This window comes from Microcaecilia unicolor, chromosome 1, assembly GCF_901765095.1.
Source record: "Microcaecilia unicolor chromosome 1, aMicUni1.1, whole genome shotgun sequence".
Classification (NCBI taxonomy): Eukaryota; Metazoa; Chordata; class Amphibia; order Gymnophiona; family Siphonopidae; genus Microcaecilia; species Microcaecilia unicolor.
In genome coordinates, this window is record NC_044031.1 from 413257473 (window position 1) to 413278203 (window position 20731).

At 44.2% G+C, this 20731-nt stretch overlaps 1 protein-coding gene across 1 annotated transcript in view; it reads right to left on the reverse strand.

Moving 5' to 3' along the window:
- The window catches only part of CDKAL1 (CDK5 regulatory subunit associated protein 1 like 1), a 1735794-nt gene that overhangs the window by 1675075 nt on the left and 39988 nt on the right, over nucleotides 1-20731 (reverse strand). Inside the window, exon 3 of the mRNA XM_030211517.1 lies at nucleotides 5350-5462. Within this exon, the coding sequence (XP_030067377.1) occupies nucleotides 5350-5462 (113 nt within the window). The remainder of the gene's footprint in view (nucleotides 1-5349; nucleotides 5463-20731) is intronic.

Consider the following 20731-nt stretch of genomic DNA (forward strand, 5'->3'; position numbering starts at 1 on the left):
CCATTTTTACAGTATGTTTTTGTCTAATATTTGATTATTTTGGTATCTCCCCAGTCCCTGCAGCTTCTTTTCCAAAGAGCAGTGACAGCTCCTCCTCCTCTCAGGACTAGGCCTGCTGAAGCTGTAGCAGTTCCACCCTTTCAGCTGAACCAACAGCAGACACTAGGTGCCCATTTTTAGGGCTCAGGCAACCTGGTATGCCACAATCTTACACCCTGTTGGGCAGCATGAAGTAATTTTATAAACTTTCACCATGAGAATAGGCCTCTTATAAAACTTGGTCACATCCAAAGGGAAAAAACAAAGCAAACAGATGCAAACTTACAGAGCAGGCATGTACAGGGGAAGAACTTGGGCATAGCATGGGTCAAGTCACACTTTCATGCATATTTTATAATATACACATATACTTTATTCATTTACATTTACACCTGCTCTGAGTAGGCATAACATCTGTATCTTCAATCTAGGCGTGACTTCTGCAGGATTTGTGCTAGTGGTTTATAGACACACATAGGTGGCTATGTGTCTTTACAAAACAGACTTAATAGGTCCCTTCGCCATCTCCAAACTAGGCTCTCAATTATACAGTTACCCTCTATATGCCAATTTAACACCTGCATATTCATTGTAGATATCCTGAGAACCTGATTAGCAGGTGGAATTCTGAGGAGAGGTTTGAGAACCTCTGAAATACAGGGTCCTTAGTAGAACAGGCTTTGGGTCAGAAATGACAAAGGCTGGGACTTACACTTGATACTTCAAGTAGTAAATTGTCATAAGGCAGCAGCAAGTGACCGAGTCTCTGCTTAGGAGATGACCCTGCAGAGCTACGCAGAAGTGCACTAATGTGTTAGGAAACACTGGATTTCAAGAAATGTACACCTCTAACTGTAAAGGCAACGTTTCTGGATTTCCAGAAGAAAACTATTATAAAGTATCCATCCAAAACCAAGCAAGCAACTGAGTGGCGTTAAAGTCCATCTGGGAGGCAGAGAGGGAGGAAAGACACTCGCTGGTACAATGGCAGCCCCTACCAGGAGGAAGTCCAAAAGTGGGAAATGAAGGACAGCTAGAAAGACCACTGGTTCAACCAATCCAATTTATTCTTCAAACCTAATATAGTGACTCTACCAGCACAGCATGTGCACTTACAAGGAGACAGTCCTTCAAGCATAGGGCTTACAAGGGAAACTTAATCCTCCATTGCCCCAGGTACAAATAAGTACCTGTATACGTAAGCCGCATTGAGCCTGCCATGAGTGAGAAAGCGCGGGGTACAAATATAACAAAAAAAAAAAAAACTTGGGCTGAGCATCTTAAAAAAGGGTGGTGACAAAGATCAGACAAGGGACGTTTAAAAAATCATATTCTTCCTGCCTTCATAAGTATCACTTCCCATCAAAATAAGAAAACTGGGGGAAAAAACCCCAATAAATAAAATTCAGTTCCTAGAAGTGCTTTCCAGTATTCATTTCATGCTGTTACAACAACTCCCACCAGCAGGCTGAGCATCAAAACCAGAGCAAGCACACAATCAAGTTATGCTAGAAGATCTCAACCCAATCCTCAGAATATAGCTAGTCATCTTGTCCACATAATAGCGCTGTATAAAACAGATCTGCACAGAACAGAGGAAGTGCATGCTAATTTCTCTTATGCATGCTCACTGTAGATATCCTGAAAACCAGACTGGTCTAGTGTATCCCGAGGATTGGGCTGCCAACCCCTGCTCCATCCCACACAGACCCACAAGCAACCCCCCTCTCCACACATTACGAGACACGCATTCAGAATGTGCCAAGGCCGGGGAGTTACTAACAGTAAAATTGAATAATCATCACAGAAAGATTGCAGCAGGATTCAGGTGTGTAGAAGGCAAAGTTTAAATTAAAAAAAAAAGTTTAAACTTGCTGTGTAAAACTGTACAACACTAATTTTGTTGTTTTCTACACAAGAAAAGAAGCATTAGGCAAAATGTAGGCACTAATGGCATTGGGTCACTTGTCCCCATGCTGCCTCCAGAAATACAGTCTCAACTCAAGAGCTCAAGTACAGTAACAGCTTTGCTGCTGGTTCAGTGAAATACTGCCACTCCCACATTCCCCGACATGAAACATGAAGCCCAGGACACCAGTGGCATATTTATTCAAGGTGCGTGTGTTGCGTATGCACCCCTGTTCGACCTTACCTTAAAATCATCTCCCTCCAGTTTTCGCCTGGGCAGCAGCACTCAGAATGCCTGCAGACTGCACCAGGACTTTCTCTATGATCCGTCCCGCCCTTCACAAAACGGGACGTTACGTCAGAAGGGGTGGGACGGTTCCAAGAGAAAGCCCTCATGCAGCCTGCAGACAGCCTACAAGTGCCGCTGCCCGGGCAAAGACTGAAGTGGAGCAGGTGATCTTAAGGTGCTGCGGTGGGGGGGGGGGGGGGCACTCCCTGTTAAAAATTTCCGCCAATGCACTGCAGCACATAGCAGTAGCACACTGCAGGATTTGCTGAAAAGTAATGCAAGCATACACACATTCTTATATATTCAAAAACACACACAAAAAGGTAAAAAATATTGAAAAACTAGTAAAAGAAGCCCGTTTCAGAGCAAATGAAACGGGCGCTAGCAAGGTTTTCATCGCCAACACCCCCCTCCCTCCCTCCCTGGCCAACCCCTTCGTTGTTCTGGCATTGCTCCGCCCCCAACGTCATGTTTGACGCGAGGGCGGGGCCCGGAGCGATTTCCCCCCCCCCCCCCCCGCCTCCCTCCCTGCCAACCCCTTCATTGTTCTGCCATTGTTCCGCCCTCGAGGGTGGGGCCTGGAGCGATTTCCCACCCCCCTCCCTGCCTACCCCTTCGTTGTTCTGCCATTGCTCCGCCCTCGAGGGCGGGGACCCGGAGCGATTTTGGTGGCTTCACCACCACGAACCTTCGAACCTTTTTTGAAGGAAGTCAGAGCTTGGCTTCACTGACGTCAGTGTCCTCAGAACGTTGACGGTGAGTTTTATTATAGTAGATGAAGTCAGATAAAGACCACATGGCCTATCCACAGTCTGTCTGTCCATCCATGCCATCTACAATCCTCTCTTAGGAGATCCTATGCCCTTGTCCCATTCTTGAATTCTGATACAGTCTTCTTCTCTACCACCTCCACCAACAGGCCGTTCCACATATTCTTCACCCCCTTGCGTGAACTATTTCCTCAGGTTATTCCTGAGTGTCCCCTTTCACTTTCATCCTATGTATACAACAGTATGTGATTCTAGTACATCCTGAATACATTCAAAGGGTTTGGAATAATTCTGACAATCCTGCCAATTTGGTATAAGCAGAGGTGTAGCTGTGGGGGGGGGGGGGGTCTCCCAAAAGGTTTTGCAAAGAAAACAGTGCCTATGTGTCACAGTTCCCTCAACCCCGTGCAACAAACAACAAGCCCTTCCCCACCTACCTGCTGCTGCTTTTCCTGACCATCAGTAGCAGCAGTAAAACAGCAGATATCACTTGTGGGTCCCACAGTTTCTCTACCCATGGTTGCCAGTCTCACCACCTATGACCTCACTTCATATTCCAGGGCAGAGCCAGCAACCACGGGTAGACAAAGTGCAGACCCACCAGCGATGTCTGCAATTTTCCCTGATGTTGCTTATGTTCTTAAAAAGCAGCAGCAACACAGCAGCTGGGGTGTGCAGTGGTTAGTGACACCAAGAGAAGAGAAATGCTGAATGCAAAAGGGGACAAGAAAGAGGACAGAAGGTAGATGCTGGAAGGAAGGCACCAAACCATTATACCTCTATTCAGGAAATCTAGACTGCCCCAATTTGATTGTATGCACATTTTGTCCATTACATTGTAAGCTCCTTTGAGCAGGGACTGTCCTTCTTTGTTAAACTGTACAGCGCTGCGAAACCCTAGTAGCGCTTTAGAAATGTTAAGTAGTAGTAGTAGAAGAAAGAGGGCATATACTGGATGGAGGGGGAGAAAGAGCAGATGCTGGATGGAAAGGGGAGAGAAAAAGGGCATATGTTGGATGGAAGGGGCAAGGAATGGGCAGGAAAGAGGGCAGTGAATGGTTACTGGATGGAAAGGGGAAGAAAGGGTAAATGATGGATGGAAGAGGGGTGAGAATGAGGGCAGATGCTGGATGGAATGGAGAGAAAGAGGATAGATCAAGTAAAAGACTGGAGAATAAGACTGGATAGTTTAGTATAAACAGTGGCGTAGCTATGTAGGGCCAGGGGGGCCTGGGCCCCTGTAGATTTGGCCCTGGACCCCCCTGTCGATGACCCTCTCGACCTCCCCTCCCGCCGCCAACCCTCCTCCGCCATCACCGTGGGCTACCTTTGCTGGCGGGGGAACCCCAATCCCCGCCAGCCGAGGAGGTCCTCTTCTTCCCGCGAAGGCTTCATTCTGTTTCTGACGTCCTGCACGTTGTACGTGCAGGACGTCAGACTCAGAGAAACAGAACGAAGCCTTCCAGATCAGCCAGGCTTCATTCTGTTTCTGTGAGTCTGGCGTCCTGCACGATGTCAGAAACAGCACAAAGCCTTTGCGGGAAGACGAGGACCTCGGCTGGCGGGGATTGGGGTCCCCTGTCAGCAAAGGTAGGCGACGGCAGGGGAGGGTTGGCGGCGGGAGGGGGGGGGGGGTCGAGAGGGGCGGTGGCCAATAATGGCTGGGGGGTCATCGGCGCCGGGGGGGGGGGCTAAAATGTGCCCCCTCACCTCGAGCTCTGGACCCCCCTCCCACCGAAGTCTGGCTACGCCCCTGAGTATAAAATAGTATAGTAGCCATGCTAATAAAATGTATGAGAAGACAATTATATCAGCCTTAAACACAAAGTAGATACTTCCACAGTGGCCTGCTTGCAGCCACAGCAGCAGCATAAGCCCTTATGGGGGGGTGGGGAGAGAGAGAGAGATCAGAGAAGGGAGGCTGTGGCGCATCTCAAGAATATGAAATCTTGTGGGGTTGTTCTTCTGTTTACTTACATGGCAATAAAACCCTGTGCCCTAAGAACCCTTTCCTCTGGGTGAAACTGTAAAAGCTAGCTAGTTTCCTAAAGCCTCATGCTCAGCCATATGCAAATGCAAAGAAAGCATAAAGTACACAGCACATGGGCAAACCCCTAACCTTTCCTTTATAAAGCAGTTCAGACACCCTGGAGTAACATCAAAAGAATGCTGGCAAAGTCTATTTTCCTCCATCCCCCTACGTGTGCATGCATTCACCATTGATCTGTTCACTGCCAAGACTCCTCCTTGGCTTTCACCACAAATGAGCCACTGTACATACATGAAGCTTAGCAACCACCTTCTTCATATGCCAAAACTAGTAATATGTGGAGTACGCCCTACCTGTTATCTTATAGCCATACGCTGCCAGCTGCCCCGCCATGTATTCTCCATCCGAGTTGTTGTGAGAACAGCCCCAGGTGCGGACCCAGATTTTCTGCGTGCCAGGGATAATGCTGTTTTGAGGAATAAAACAGAAAAAAAAGTCAAGTTAGAAGCAGGAAGGGCACTAAAGTAAAAATATCTATTTATACACACAAGCGAGTGATTTCAAGTCACAGATGCAAATCATGACCAAAGCACCAATCACCACTGGCACAGAGAAGCTCATGAAATTGGTTTGTTCCAATTGCTAGATGTCCCAATGTCAGAGTAAGAGAAACAGAGCAGATTAAATACACTGAAAAGGGGAAAGGAGACCAGGGAAAAGACATGCCACAAAGCAATACAAGAGCTGCAAAGCAGTGTCTGAGTCGAATCCTCCTTTCTCTCCAGTGCCTGCCAATCCAGCCCTACCTTTTGCCCCTCTCCCCCCAAAAGGAAGGAAGGAATGGATCCTAAGGAGCTTAGCCGAGATTGGGTGGTAGAGCCAGCTGGTGGTGGGAGGCAAGGATAGTGCTGGGCAGACTTATACGGTCTGTGCCAGAGCCAGTGGTGGGAGGCGGGGCTGGTGGTTGGGAGGCGGGGATAGTGCTGGACAGACTTATACGGTCTGTGCCCTGAAGAGGACAGGTACAAATCAAAGTAGGTATACACAAAAAGTAGCACATATGAATTTGTCTTGTTGGGCAGACTGGATGGACCATGCTGGTCTTTTTCTGCCGCCATTTACTATGTAAAATCTACCACCCTCCCAGTACTTTCTCTTCTTCCCGACCTCATGTTCTTCCCCAGTGCCTTCCTCCCCAACCACACTCTGCATCCCATCACTGTTCCACTCCCTACCCCATGCGAGCCCATCTCTTGATGTCCACTGAAGCTCTGTTACTAACCCCAGTCTCATACTCTGCTTTAACATCTCTCATCATGACTGCAGTCTGAAATCCTCCCTAGGTGCATATTCCAACCCCACCTCATACTAAACCAACTATTTCCTGCCCTAAACGCCACATCATGGTTCCCCCCCAACCCCTCGCCCCACCACCTGTCCCAACCTCATCCTATTCTCCCAATACCTCCCACCCAGACTACACCTTGCACCCCATCCCTGGTGACCCCTGCTGCAATTGCACCTACTTTTCTCAGTGCCTCCTACCCTGACTCAACCCATGCTCTCCTACCACTGTCTGTTGCCCTAACTACACCCAGCACACCATTGGTGTCCCCCCCACCCCACCCCCACCTCACTCTCCTCAGCATCGCCTGCTCTGGCCCTACCACACATTCCTCCCAGCAGTATCTGCCCCAACCCCATCCTGTGCTCTCTCCCCTATCACTTCTCACTCCATGTCCAAATTACATATCTACACATGCCCAGGACAAGGGCTTTAAAAACAAAAAGAAATTTAGTGCATCAGCAAAAAAAAAAAAAAAAAAAAGCTAGGAGTGAGGAAATTATATTTTATTAACTTAATATATTGCTCTTTATTTTTTTCTGGGGAGGAGTGAGGTTGCATTTATTTTGATCTCTTTTTATTGCTTGCTTTGCATCTTTGACTCTTTCCACTTCCCCCTCCACCAGTTTGCTTTTCTTTTTGTCCCTTCCTCCACATGCTCACAGCAGTACCTGACCCCTCCCCAACAGCCTCTCCTAGGCTCATAGCCTCAGACCCAACCTGGCTGGAGCAGCTTTTCAGTCCAGGCCAGCACCAGGTGCCAAAATTTTAAGAACCCCAGGATTTTTCAGTCCTACCACCAAGCCTCCTATCACTCTGCCCATGCTTACAATAGTACCCCACGTCTTAATCGCAGTCCTGTACATTGCTCAGGCCTCCTCAATCTTGAATTACCACATGGCTCCAGCTCATTGCAGGACAGGCTGAAATAGTCATGGTTCTGCTTCCATTGAGTGCAATGCAATGCCTGTCTTCCATGATGGGAGAACCCAATCCCAGCCCTAGTCTCTCTGGGATCCCAGATTCATTTTTCACATTTTTTTTATTTATATCTTCCTAGTGCAAATACTATTAAAGTAAAACTTATATTCCTATATAGTGGCTCAAGCTCTTCAGTTCCTTTTGGTGCAAGAAGCCCCACACATTACTTGGGCCTAGTTATAGTGTGGCGGTGCTCAAATTAGTCCTCAGCACCCCTCCCCTTTTCAACTCCACTGCCCCCACGAGTTGAGGATATCTTGATATTTGTATGCAGTACTCACCAGTGTGTACCAATCTCTCTCCTGCATATTCATTACACCATTTGAAAAAATCCAACTGGCTTTGTGGTGTGTGTTGTGGGGGGGGGGGGGGGAAATGGGAGGAATTCAAAGGACTGGTTTCAGCAGCTGTAATGACTAAAGAGTAGCAATTTTTACAAAACATATTTCCCACTGTTATTTTTATGTAGTTTTACATGTATCTGTGTAAAAATAAAAAGGTAAAGCAGCATTCTGACTTTAGCCAATAATTACAAACGGAGTCACTAGGTTTTGCCTCATTTGTCTAAGGGCCAAAGTAAGCTGAAAGACCCAATTACAGACCCTGCCTACCAACAGGAATATTACACATACTCACACAGGACCTATTTCCTATCAAAAACAAAACAAAGTCAAAATTCAGAACCACATTCTGCTTGGTGATTACTGAATCTAGCCAACAGTCAGAAGTGAACAAGTGTCCTGTGCCTAAGCTAAAAATAGCTGTATATTGGGAAGATACTTGACAATAATTGCACAATAATCACAACCAGAATACTAGGGGTCAAGCTGGTGCTGGGCTCGGGGGAGAGAAACATCTGTGAAGGAGAAAGCCAAGAATAAGTACAACCCTGAGAGAACAGTGCCTTCTGATCTGAGAGGCTCCTTCAGCCTCTCAAACCCAGGGCTGAAAAAAGAGAAACAGCATCTCAACTAGTCTGCTTCTCATCTCCTGTGACACTCAATCAAGGGTATCTGACGGGGGGCACACAGCCCATCCGCCACTGCTTACAAAAAAAGTACCCAAAATGTGGGAGAAAAATCACCCACCACTGAGACAGAAGAGAAACTGTGCTGCTCTAGGGCCTCCACTGCCCGCACAAATCTGCATTTTCACCCCAACTCTCAATATCTCTCAGTGTTCAGCCAATAAAGGAGAAAGTAAAGACGCCACCATTAGCATGAGAGGTGCTGAAGGTGGCCAATCATGGAGCTAAATCAGAGGCAGCAAACACGGCAGGGGATAGTGAAGGCATTCTAATTCCTGTCCTCACAACTGCCTCTCTTAGCCCTCATGTTGCATGGTCACCCTCATTACAAATAAAGCCTACACAGGGTTAGACGAAAGAGAAGGTGGCTATGGAACTGTGAAGTGCAGCACTCTCTCTGCATTGCCCTTCATCCTTCCTTCTTTCACCATCTTCCTCTCTCTCGCTTTCTCTTCCCCCAAGGCTGCCCATCTAACTTTCTACCTCTCCTCTCCATACTGGCACAGCGGGGCCCCAAGATGGAGGGGCAGGAAGGTTAAAGCGCACACTGTGCTTACTGCTGCACACTGTCCTCTCCATCTCAGGTAGTGTATCAGTGATACAGAAGGCAGAGGGGCAACCACAGGGAAGAAAGCACGGGGCTTTTACCGTGTCCACTGCTTGCTGCCTGTTCTTCAAGTTCATGTTTATTTGATACACTGCAAATCACAAAAAGAACATTTAAACAGGTTACAAGATAAAAGGAAAGGGGGAAATGTGGGGTTATGAATACACAATCTAGGTACTGCTTCTCTCCAGTGCAAGAGGTGGGCCAAGGACTGGTCTGAGCCCAGCTCCTGTTTCTCTGCTCCCCAAGAAAGTAAATCGGAAGTCCAGGATTTTCAGATTACTTGGTAAAGGCAGGTTATATAAGTAATAAACTATAAACATGACCATGAAATGTACCCACTACTCAAACAATTTAACGCGTTAACACTGCACACCTCCCACCACTTTTAATATACCATATACAGAGGCTGTTAGAGGTCTACACAGGCGTGTCACATAGCCCAGACTGTCACATACGTTATATAGAAAGGTACATACAGGAAGGAGGAAAATGAGAGGCAGATTAATTAAGCAAGAACTGTAAGAAAACCTCTATCATATGGGAAAAAAGCACATATATACAGCTCAACCATATACAAAGTCTTTTATACATGTTCCAGATGTTAAAATCCTTCCTTTCTTGTACTGCATTACAGTATACACTAGAGGCCAGTTACTTCAGTCTGATCCTCCGCAGACCTCAGACACGGAGCTAATAAACTCTATTTTAAGTGAGAAAGACATCATGTTTATAACTCTGGAATGGAGAAAACCTCAGCTCATGATTTTAAGAAACAGGTTTGTGTTACAAGCCAAGTAAAGAAAGGGGTGCACATAAGGATCCAGGAGGAGGAAGAAAGAAACCAACCACTTGAGACATGGAAAAGGACAGAGATTGCAGGCAAATGGAGATGGAAAGTACCACAAACCTATGATTTACCTTTTACATATTAGAGGGTTATTATATAAAGTTTACTCCATGACCAGACATATACTAACAGCAAGGGAGAGGGGGAATACTTCTATAAAATTACCCCATGGTACACATGTGTAGATATACATATGGTGACAAGGCAGCATGTACTTTTTACACAACTGCATGTAACATGTTCTAGGGCATAGTTTGAGTGGAGTGCTCACAGAGACACAAAGCACACACAGTTTACAAAATGCACACGTGTCTTTCACCTTCATACATTTACATCTAATACCAAGCAGGTGTAATTTACACAGGTACATTTCTGCGGGTTTCGTAAGCCTCATTTATAAAGGCACATAGGCATCTACACTGTCTTTATAAAACAGCTCCAAAATAGGAGGCTACTTGGCCTTCAAGTGTAGGTGATCTGTTATAAAATTACCCGCCACATGTGCAGAAAGGAGACATACAAATACTGGAAAGGTGAAATTCGAGGTCAACTGCTAATTCCCTTGGAATCCTGCCAGGAGTCCAAGTAGGTAGATGGTGACAGAGATCCACAATATTCTGCACGATGACATCCCTGCATAAGGAGTGGTACAACTGAACACCAATGACAAGAGCAAAAACAAACTAGAACATAGTAACATAGTAGATGACGGCAGAAAAAGACCTGCACGGTCCATCCAGTCTGCCCAACAAGGTAACTCATATGTGCTACTTTTTGTGTATACCCTACTTTGATTTGTACCTGTGCTCTTCAGGGCACAGACCGTATAAGTTTGCCCAGCACTATCCCCGCCTCCCAACCACTGGCTCTGGCACAGACCGTATAAGTTTGCCCAGCACTATCCCCGCCTCCCAACCACCAGCCCCACCTCCCAACCACTGGCTCTGGCACAGACCGTATAAGTCTGCCCAGCTCTATCTCCCAACCACCAGCCCCCTCCCAACCACCGGCTCTGGCACAGACCGTACAAGTCTGCCCAGCACTATCCCCGCCTCCCAACCACCAGCCCCGCCTCCCAACCACTGGCTCTGGCACAGACCGTATAAGTCTGCCCAGCTCTATCTCCCAACCACCAGCCCCCTCCCAACCACCGGCTCTGGCACAGACCGTACAAGTCTGCCCAGCACTATCCCCGCCTCCCTACCACCAGCCCCGCCTCCCGATCTTGACTAAGCTCCTGAGGATCCATTCCATTTACGTACTATCACCAGTGAAAACAAACCTAATAGTTGTCTGTTTCTTCCATTAGTTGTGCTTTATTTGTTACCTGTGAATTTTGCAGTTGCTCTCTCTGTAGTTGTGGCCATATGGCAACCTTTCATTAATTTCTGGAAGCATATAAAAAAGGCCTCTGAATCTGCTTCGACCAATGGGCATATGGAAAACTGCATTCATGTTTGGCTAACAAATGCACAGCACTGCTCTGAGGACTCTCATACTCCATGCTTGTTCTCTCGATCACTGCTTAATAACAAACGCAATAATATAAGGAGGACCCAACTCACTCAGAACATTTATAGCCCACTTTATACCACTTAAAGCAGCTTACAAAGAACTGAGGAAACAATTACAATGACAGTAGAGAGGGTAGAAGGATCAGAGGAAGAAGGGAAGGGAAAATGCACTGAAAGGCTTTGGCCAGATCAGAGGAAATCAGAAATTGATTAGAGAGAAACAAAGGAACAAAGAAAAATAGACAATAAGGAAAAGTGAAAAAAGTCCAGAATGGTCCATAAATATGTTGGTAGGAAGGACTTCAGGTGATATGAGTAATATACAAATATTCCTCCATCTCAGTATTCTCTCTCCAGAGGCAACAGGTTGAGGAAAAGATCTCTCACCACAATCAGCCTGAGGGGAACAATTAATTACCAAATGCAGCAGAAAGCAAGATTGTACCACAGACTTCCCAGGAGGAGTGCTGGACTGGTACAGCAGCAGTAAGCTCAAATTTCACTTTCCTTATCCATCCACAACAGTTCACATGTATGGGTACCAATCCCCTCCTAAGCTGGGTGGAGTGAAGCCTTGCAGTGTCCAGAATCAGACTTCCCTTCTGGCCTGCAAATCCAGACAGCAAAGCTTGGAAAAGGAGCAAAGCAACCCCTAAATGGCAGCTTGGCAAATCTCCTCAGGCAGTACTTACCTACATTAACCCTAAGACAATGGCCTGAGGTCTCACACAATGAGCCTATAGGCCATGAGGGATGAAAAAATTACTCAGAATATAGTCTGTCCCTACTGCTTTTTTGATTCATGTTGCAATAGTCACCTTAGAGACCACTTCTCCCTTAGGCAGCTTGTCAAACAGAAAAGTCTATCTTCCAGAATGGATTCATCAAAGTGATGTAATTAGGAAAGATGGATGCCTAACTCAGGTGCTCTGTCTTTAGCCTGAGCAATTCCCAGCTGTAGACAATCCATTGTCATCAGTGCTGGCGACACCGGCATTTGAAGGCAGTGGTGAAGTCAGATGGCATCCAAGCAGAAACCCAATAGTAAAATATGGGTTTTATGGAGCGGAGAGAAGCTGACAGCCCAGGGCTCATGGTTTAGGAATGAAAGAGGACAGCGGCATACCATCAACCACAAAAACCTGTGGGTGCAGGGAGTTCCTGAAACTGCAGATTATAAGGATGTGGTCACCTCGCTGGCTTGTTGGCTACTACAAAAGGATGAGCTTGGCCCCCTCATTGAGTGGGCACATACAGCCCTGGGGTCTCGTCTCCAAGACAGACCAAAAGACATAACTGTTTGTTTTCAAAACTTTGTTTAATGCAATAAGCAAGGGCTATGGACTCGATACAATGGAATAGGGTCCCAACTGAACTGTTCCAGGATTTTTTTTTAACTTATATTCTGCACTATGTTCTAGGCGGATTACAAACTGCACATCTACAATATCAAAATTAAACATATATAATATCACAAACACCACCAACTCATAATAGACCTCTGTATATCTTCAAATATAAGTATAACGACATCTTTTGTACTTTTACCACTTCATTAGTCTACAGTATTAACTGATCCCCTCATAAATCTATAAAACTAAGTATGTTTTCAAGTGTGATTTTATAACCCCATCCTACTGACTACGCCCAGAATGGGTAACATGGTTTACATCCATAATAAAAATACAATACACACAACAAACACAAAATCAATTAAACCAATTTGGCCTACACTACTTTGCAGGAGTGCAGGGCCTTTCATGGAGGTGACAAGAGCTCTGACCCGAGCCAACAGGAGATATCGCTGGACCTTTCCAATTGGGTTTCTGAGTGCTTTTAATGTGATCCACAAGAAGGTGACTGTCCTTGATGAAGCTTGGGAACTGCTGAGACAAGAAGGCACAGAGGTCCCTGTGAGTGAGGCTGGAGGCTCAGAGAGGCAAGATGTCTGCCACAGGTTGGCAGGCTTTCGCTGGTAGAAGGTTGAACACAGAGGGAGAGGGTCTATAGCCCAACGGAGCTAAGGAACACTGGCTGGATTTATTTATATACTATTTGAATAAGTGACTGTGACTTCCTTAAGTGTTGTACCTTATCCTGATGTTGCTTCAATGTTGAAAAAATTACTAAGATAAGTGTGTGGTTTTATGTTTGAAATTTGGGGAAATGATTGGAAAAAGAAAAATCAATATAATAAATATTGATACAAATTAAAGTTTGAAGATTTATAGGTAGGGAGGGAGAAGTTTTCATGGCCAGTGATTGAAGCTTGTCTGCAGGGTGCTGTATGAAATATTGTGTACCCCAGACTTCTGAGGCCTTTTCCTCTCCATATCTAATGATTAGTTTCTGGGCTCTTAGTGTACTTTGTTGCATTTACTATGACTACTGGTGGGGGGGCGGGAGGGATGGGGGAGTGTCCCCATTCAAGGGCTGATGCAGAGTCTGGAGAGTTACTATGAGATGGTTGATGAAGGAGCGGAAGTACTTCATTTCAACCCAGAATTTGACTCAGGGACAGGGCAGAAGGTGCTAGGATGAGGGAAAAAGCTCAGCTCAAACCAATAACAATAAGATTTGAGCATGGGAGTAAACTCCACCCTCTGCAGCTTGGGACAGTGGCTGATAGTTTAGGGAGAACATTTTGGAGTTACCATATTGAAAATAGATTTTGAATGCTTTTATTTTGTCTCTGGGTTTTGAGTTTTTTGGACTCAATTATTATTAATTTGAGGAAAATGTATTGGTTCTTTGCTCTTTTAATATATGGCTGGAGTTTAGGTACCTTGGGCAGGGGAGAGGGTAAGGCTTTTGTTGAATGTTCTACTGTTTCTACTATTACTACTACTTATTTCTATAGCGCTACTAGACATATGCAGCGCTGTACACTGGACATGAAGAGACAGTCCCCTGCTCGACAGAGCTTACAATCTAATTAGGACAGACAAACAGTAATTCCCCTTATTTGTCCTAAGGTGGGAATAATAAAACATGGTTAATGAATGAGTAAGGGTTAGGAGTTAAAAGCAGCATGAAAAAAGTGGGCTTTTAGTCTATAGTTGAAGACAGTCAGAGATGGAGCTTGACATATCGGCTCAGGAAGTCTACTCCAGGCATATGGTGCAGCAAGATAAAAGGAACGGAGTCTGGAGTTAGTATTGGAGTGTGCAAATAAGAGATGGTTCGTGAACAGAATTCCTGGGGAGGAGTGTGGAGAGAGATAAGAGTGAAGACGTACTGAGGAGCTGCAGAATGAATGCACTTGTAAGTCAGTAGGAAGAGTTTGAACTGTATGTGGAAACAGATAGGGAGCCAAATGAAGTGACTTTAGATGGCTAATATGAATATCTGGGGAGGCTGTTGGGACTTGTTATACCATTATCCACGGAAGCGGTATTACTGGATAATTATGAAACATTTAAAATAGGCAAAAAAATCAGTCACTTTGCTTCTTAGAAAAGCGGGGCTTATGGGGAAGAAAGTGATCTTGGGAGTGTGGGTGGGGGAAGAAGCGCCATCATTCTGGACATGGAGGAATCGATTCCATGCGCTGATGCTATTGGAACGACAGTTTGCTAGGCAAACCCCCAAGCGTTTGAAGTTATTCCAAGCAGTATGGGATGTGTATGTTGAATCCCTTCCACACAGCACCAGAAGTCTACTTTGGAATTCTTATTAGTCAACAGACTGTTGCAATGAGGTGGGGATGCTCCATGGAACAAACATAGAGGTATGTCAGATAGAGAGGTAGCAAAGGCTCTGATTGGGTGGGTCCCTCTCCCTTCCCCCCCCCTTTTTTTGTTTTTTTTGTTTGTGAAGAGAATTTGTTCGGTTTTGCTTTAAGATACTCAGAGGAGATAGATAATAGAGGACTGTACAAGGGATGGCATTATAATATAACGATAAAATGTGCTGAGCTAGAAATAAGAATGATCTTAAATTATGCAGAGGTTTGTGGATAATATATGATAAGTGATGGCAGACAATCTCTAATTAATGTTGAGGCCATCTCTGACTTTGGAAAATTGGAATGTGGAAGGGAAGATGGGAGAAGGTATGGAGGAATAATGGGAGGAAAGGGGAGGGGGGAGGACAATTCAATAAAAGGATGATATCAACAAGTGTCAATACCGATTTGAGCAACTGAGGGTTACACTTGAAATATGTAAAGATTATTGTAGTATTGCTCACTTTGTTGTGAATTTTTCATATATCACCAATAAAAATTGTTGAAACATAGATGGCTAATATGAGCATAGAACCACTGACGGAATATAAGTCGTGCAACAGAATTTTGAACAGATTGAAGGGGAGAGAGATGGCTTAGTGGGAGACCTGTGAGAAGCAAGTTGCAATGGTCAAAGTGAGAGGTGAAAAGAGTGTGGATAAAGGTTCTGCAGTGTGCTCAGAAAGGAAAGGACGAATTTGGGTGATATTATAGAGAAAGAAAGAACAGGTTTTAGCAGTCTGTTGAACATGTGCAGAGAAGGACAGAGAGGAGTCAAAGATGACCCCAAGGTTACGAGCTGATAAGAGTGTTATCCACAGAGATAGAAAATGGGGGAAAAGGAGAGGTTCGCCAAATCCCACTGCAAACTGGACATATGTCCCAACCACCTAATAAAATCCGCCCCTCAACGCTTCATAGCAGACCTCACATCACACCTAAACTACATGTTACAACATGGACTCTTCCCTAAGGATAAAGGAAACATACTACTCACCCCAATACCTAAAGATTCAAAGAAAAAAGCAAATGACATAACCAACTACCACCCGGTAGCATCCATCCCTCTGGCAGTCAAACTAATGGAAAGTATGGTAACCAAGCAGCTTACCGACTACTTAAACAAATTCTCAATACTACATGAATCATAATCAGGATTTTAATCCAACCACAGCACAGAAACAGTACTAATCACTCTCCTAACCAAATTCAAACAAGTAATTGCAACTGGCAATAGTGTACTTCTCCTACAATTCGACATGTCCAGCGCGGTCGACATGGTAAAGCATAAAATACTATTAAACATCCTAGAATACTTTGGGATGAGAGGAAGCGTACTTAGCTGGATCAAAGGCTTCCTAACCGCAAGAACATACCAAGTGATATCAAATTCGAATATATCACCACCATGGAAACCAGAATGTGGAGTACCCCAAGGATCCCCGCTTCCACACACCCTTTTCAACCTAATGATGACACCTCTAGCCAAATCGCTATCCAACCAAGGCCTTAATCCTTACATCTACGCAAACGATGTCACGATCTACATCCCGTTCAAACATGATCTAACAGAAATCACAAATGAAATCAAACACAGTCTCCAAATCATGAATTCATGGGCGGATGCATTTCAATTAAAACTCAACTCAGAAAAAACACAATGTCTCATCCTCTCATCACAATATAACACAAACAAACCCACCACTAGAAGAACCCCAGACTACACCCTTCCTGTTTCAGATAGCCTGAAAATTCTCGGAGTTACAATTGACAGAAATCTCACACTAGAAAGCCATGCGAAAAATACAACAAAGAAAATGTTCCATTCAATGTGGAAACTCAAAAGAGTAAAACCTTTCTTCCCAAGGGAAATATTCCGCAGCCTGGTACAATCAATAGTGCTAAGCCACCTAGATTACTGCAATGCCATCTATGCAGGATGCAAAGAACAAATCATTAAGAAACTCCAAACTGCCCAAAACACAGCAGCCAGACTCATATTTTATACAAAAGCGCCAAACCCCTAAGAGAAAAACTACACTGGCTCCCACTTAAAGAATATATTGAATTCAAAATGTGCACCCTGCTTCATAAAATCATTCACGGCGAGGCCCCGGTTTACATGTCAGACCTCATAGACTTACCAACCAGGAACACAAAAAGGTCAGCAGGCACATTCCTGGATCTCCACTATCCCAGCTGCAAAGGACTAAAATATAAATCAACATATGCATCCAGCTTCTCCTACATAAGCATGCAACTATGGAATGCACTACCAAAGGTCATAAAAACAATGCACGACCTAACAAACTTCCGAAAATCACTAAAATCCAACCTGTTCAAAAAGGCATACCACAATGATCCATCCTAAATACCAGACAACGAAACATACCAGAACTGGACAAAACCGAACTCTCTATACTTGACTGCTTCATTTACTTTGTCACTAATGAACTTTAATGCAATACCACTTTGTATTTCTCATTCCGGAAATGGCAATCGCCATTACGGCATAATATAAGCCACACTGAGCCTGAAAATAGGTGGGAAAATGCAGGATACAAATGCAACAAATAAATAAACATAGCGATTTCCACACTGGGCTGGCAGTAGTCCCAAAAGAGCAAGCAGTAAGCCCACTTTGGGCTTATTGCCGCTCTATAAAAGGGCCCCTATATGTTAACCATCTCTCTGTTCACATGTGCAACTTTGTTTAATCACCTTACTTTCTAACTCCTCTTATTCTCTTACCTATCTATATATTCCATCTTTGCTTATACCCTACACTATCAATTAAAATGTTCTATTACGTATTGTGTTGACATTGTAAGTAATATACTATGCCATACTTTGTATTATTATTTGAATATTTTTACTGCTGTAATTGTCTATTGCTCATGTTTGATTTATTCTTATTGTACACTGCCTTGAGTGAATTCCTTCAAAAAGGCGGTAAATAAATCCTAATAAATAAATAAATAGTGGTTGAAAAGAGATCTGAAACATTGGAGGACAGAATAGAAGGGTCAACAGCCTGAAGATTCCTAAATGTACTGGTTTACATTGGATAGGACTGGGGGGAGGATGTTAAAGTGTGAAAGTTATCAGATAATGGTCAGAGAGGGGAAGAGATTGAGCAGTTGGAGAAGATAAGTTCAAGATAGTGGCCATTCTGGTGAATGGGGGTAGTAGAGCACAGTTGAAGATAGAAAGAGAATGTTAAAGCAAGAAACTGAGAAGTATGAGTCAGAGGGATCATTAGCATAAACCTTGCATGATATAGCTATAATTCGGGTTCCTCTTTCCCACATGCATCACTTTGCACTTGCTCACATTAAACGTCATCTGACATTTAGACGCCCAGACTCCCAGTCTCATAAGGTCCGCTTGTAATTTTTCACAATCCTCCCGCGATTTAATGACTTTGAATAACTTTGTGTGATCAGCAAATTTAATTACCTCACTAGTTACTCCCATCTCTAGGTCATTTATAAATATGTTAAAAAGCAGCGGTCCCAGCACAGACCCCTGGGGAACCCCACTAACTACCCTTCTCCAATGAGAATACTGACCATTTAACCCTACTCTCTGTTTTCTATCTTTTAACCAGTTTTAACCCACAAGAGAACACTACCTCCTATCCCATGATTCTCCAATTTCCCCTGGAATCTTTCATGAGGTACTTTGTCAAACGCCTTCTGAAAATCGATACACAATATAAACCGGCTCGCCTTTATCCACGTTTGTTCACCCCTTCAAAGAAATGTAGTAGATTGGTGAGGCAAGATTTCCCTTTACTAAATCCATGTTGACTTTGTCTCATTAATCCATGCTTTTGAATATGCTCTGCAATTTTGTTCTTAATAATAGTCTCTTACCATTTTGCCCGGCACCGACGTCAGACTCACCGGTCAATCATTTCCCAGATCTCCTCTAGAACCTTTTTTTAAAATCGGCGTTACATAGGCCACCCTCCAATCTTCCAGTAGCACGCTCAAGTTTAAGGATAAATTACATATTACTAACAATAGCTCTGCAAGCTCATTTTTCAGTTCTATCAGTACTCTGGGATGAATACCATCTGTTCCAGGACATTCGCTACTCTTCAGTTTGTAGAACTGCCCCATTACATCCTCCAGGTTTACAGAGAATTCATTAAGTTTCTCCGACTCGTCAGCTTCGAATACCATTTCTGGCACCAGTATTCTACCCAAATCTTCCTTGGTGAAGACCGAAGCAAAGAATTCATTTAATCTCTTCGCTACGGCTTGTCTTCCCTGATTGCCCCTTTTACTCCTCGGTCATCTAGCAGTCCAACCGATTCTTTTGCCGGCTTCCTGCTTTTAATATCTTTAAAAAATTGTAATATGTGTTTTTGCCTCCAACGCAATCTTTTTTTCAAAGTCCCTCTTAGCCTTCCTTATCAGAGCTTTGCATTTGACTTGACATTCCTTATGCTGCTTCATATTATTTTCAGTCGGTTCCTTCTTCCATTTTCTGAAGGATTTTCTTTTAGCCGGCTGTCGTTTGGTCTTCCATCCTCCTTTTTTAATACATGGAATATATTTGGCCTGGGCTTCCAGGATGGTGTTTTTGAACAGCATCCATGCCTGATGTAAATTTTTGACCCTCGCAGCCGCTCCTCTAAGTTCTCCTTTTTTAAAGTTAAACACTAACGTATTTGATTTCCTATGTAAACTTACTTCAAAGCTAATATCAAATCCGATCATATTATGATCACTGTTATCAAGTGGCCCCAGCACCATTACCTCCCACACCAGATCATGCGCTCCACTAAGAACTAGGTCTAGAATTTTTCCTTCTCTTGTCAGCTCCTGTACCAGCTACTCCATAAAGCTGTCCTTGAATTCATCAAGGAATTTTACCTCCCTAGCGTGCCCCGATGTTACATTTACCCAGTCAATATCAGGGTAATTAAATCACTCATTATTATTGTGTTGCCCAGTTTGTTTGCATCCCTAATTTCCTTTAACATTTCTGCATCCATCTATTCATCCTGGCCAGGCAGACGGTAGTACACTCCTATCACTATCCTTTTCCCCTTTACACATGGAATTTCAATCCATAGTGATTCCAAGAAGTGTTTTGTTTTCTGCAGAATTTTCAGTCTATTTAATTCAAGGCTCTCGTTAATATACAATGCTACCCCTCCACCGATTCGATCCACCCTATCACTATGGAAAAATTAGGTTCTTACCATGATAATTTTCTTTCCTTTAGTCATAGCAGATGAAGCCATTACGTATCGGTTATGTCCATCAACCAGCAGAGGAGATAGAGAGCACTCAAACTTTCTCAGTGCCCTCTTGGCCAGCTAGCTCCACTGCCTCTTCAGTATTTGAAGCTTCCAAAGCAGTATGGCCAACCGCAATGGGAATCACAAGAGCTTTCCTCACAGCGAACGATGGCCCATCACAAGGGCATGAACTCATAAAGGAGGGAATGCACATCCTCCTGGAGGGAATAAACTCATCCTCCTTATTGTAGAAGTGGAGGGGAACACACGCACCTCCTGGAGGGAATCAACACATCCTCCAAAAAAACATACTGGAGGGAATGAACACATCTTCCTAAAGTTAAACTGAACATGAATCCTGAAGATTGTTTTCCAACTTTCTCCCAAGGAAGGAACTTCAGGAAATTAGAACAGAACCTGAAAAAAA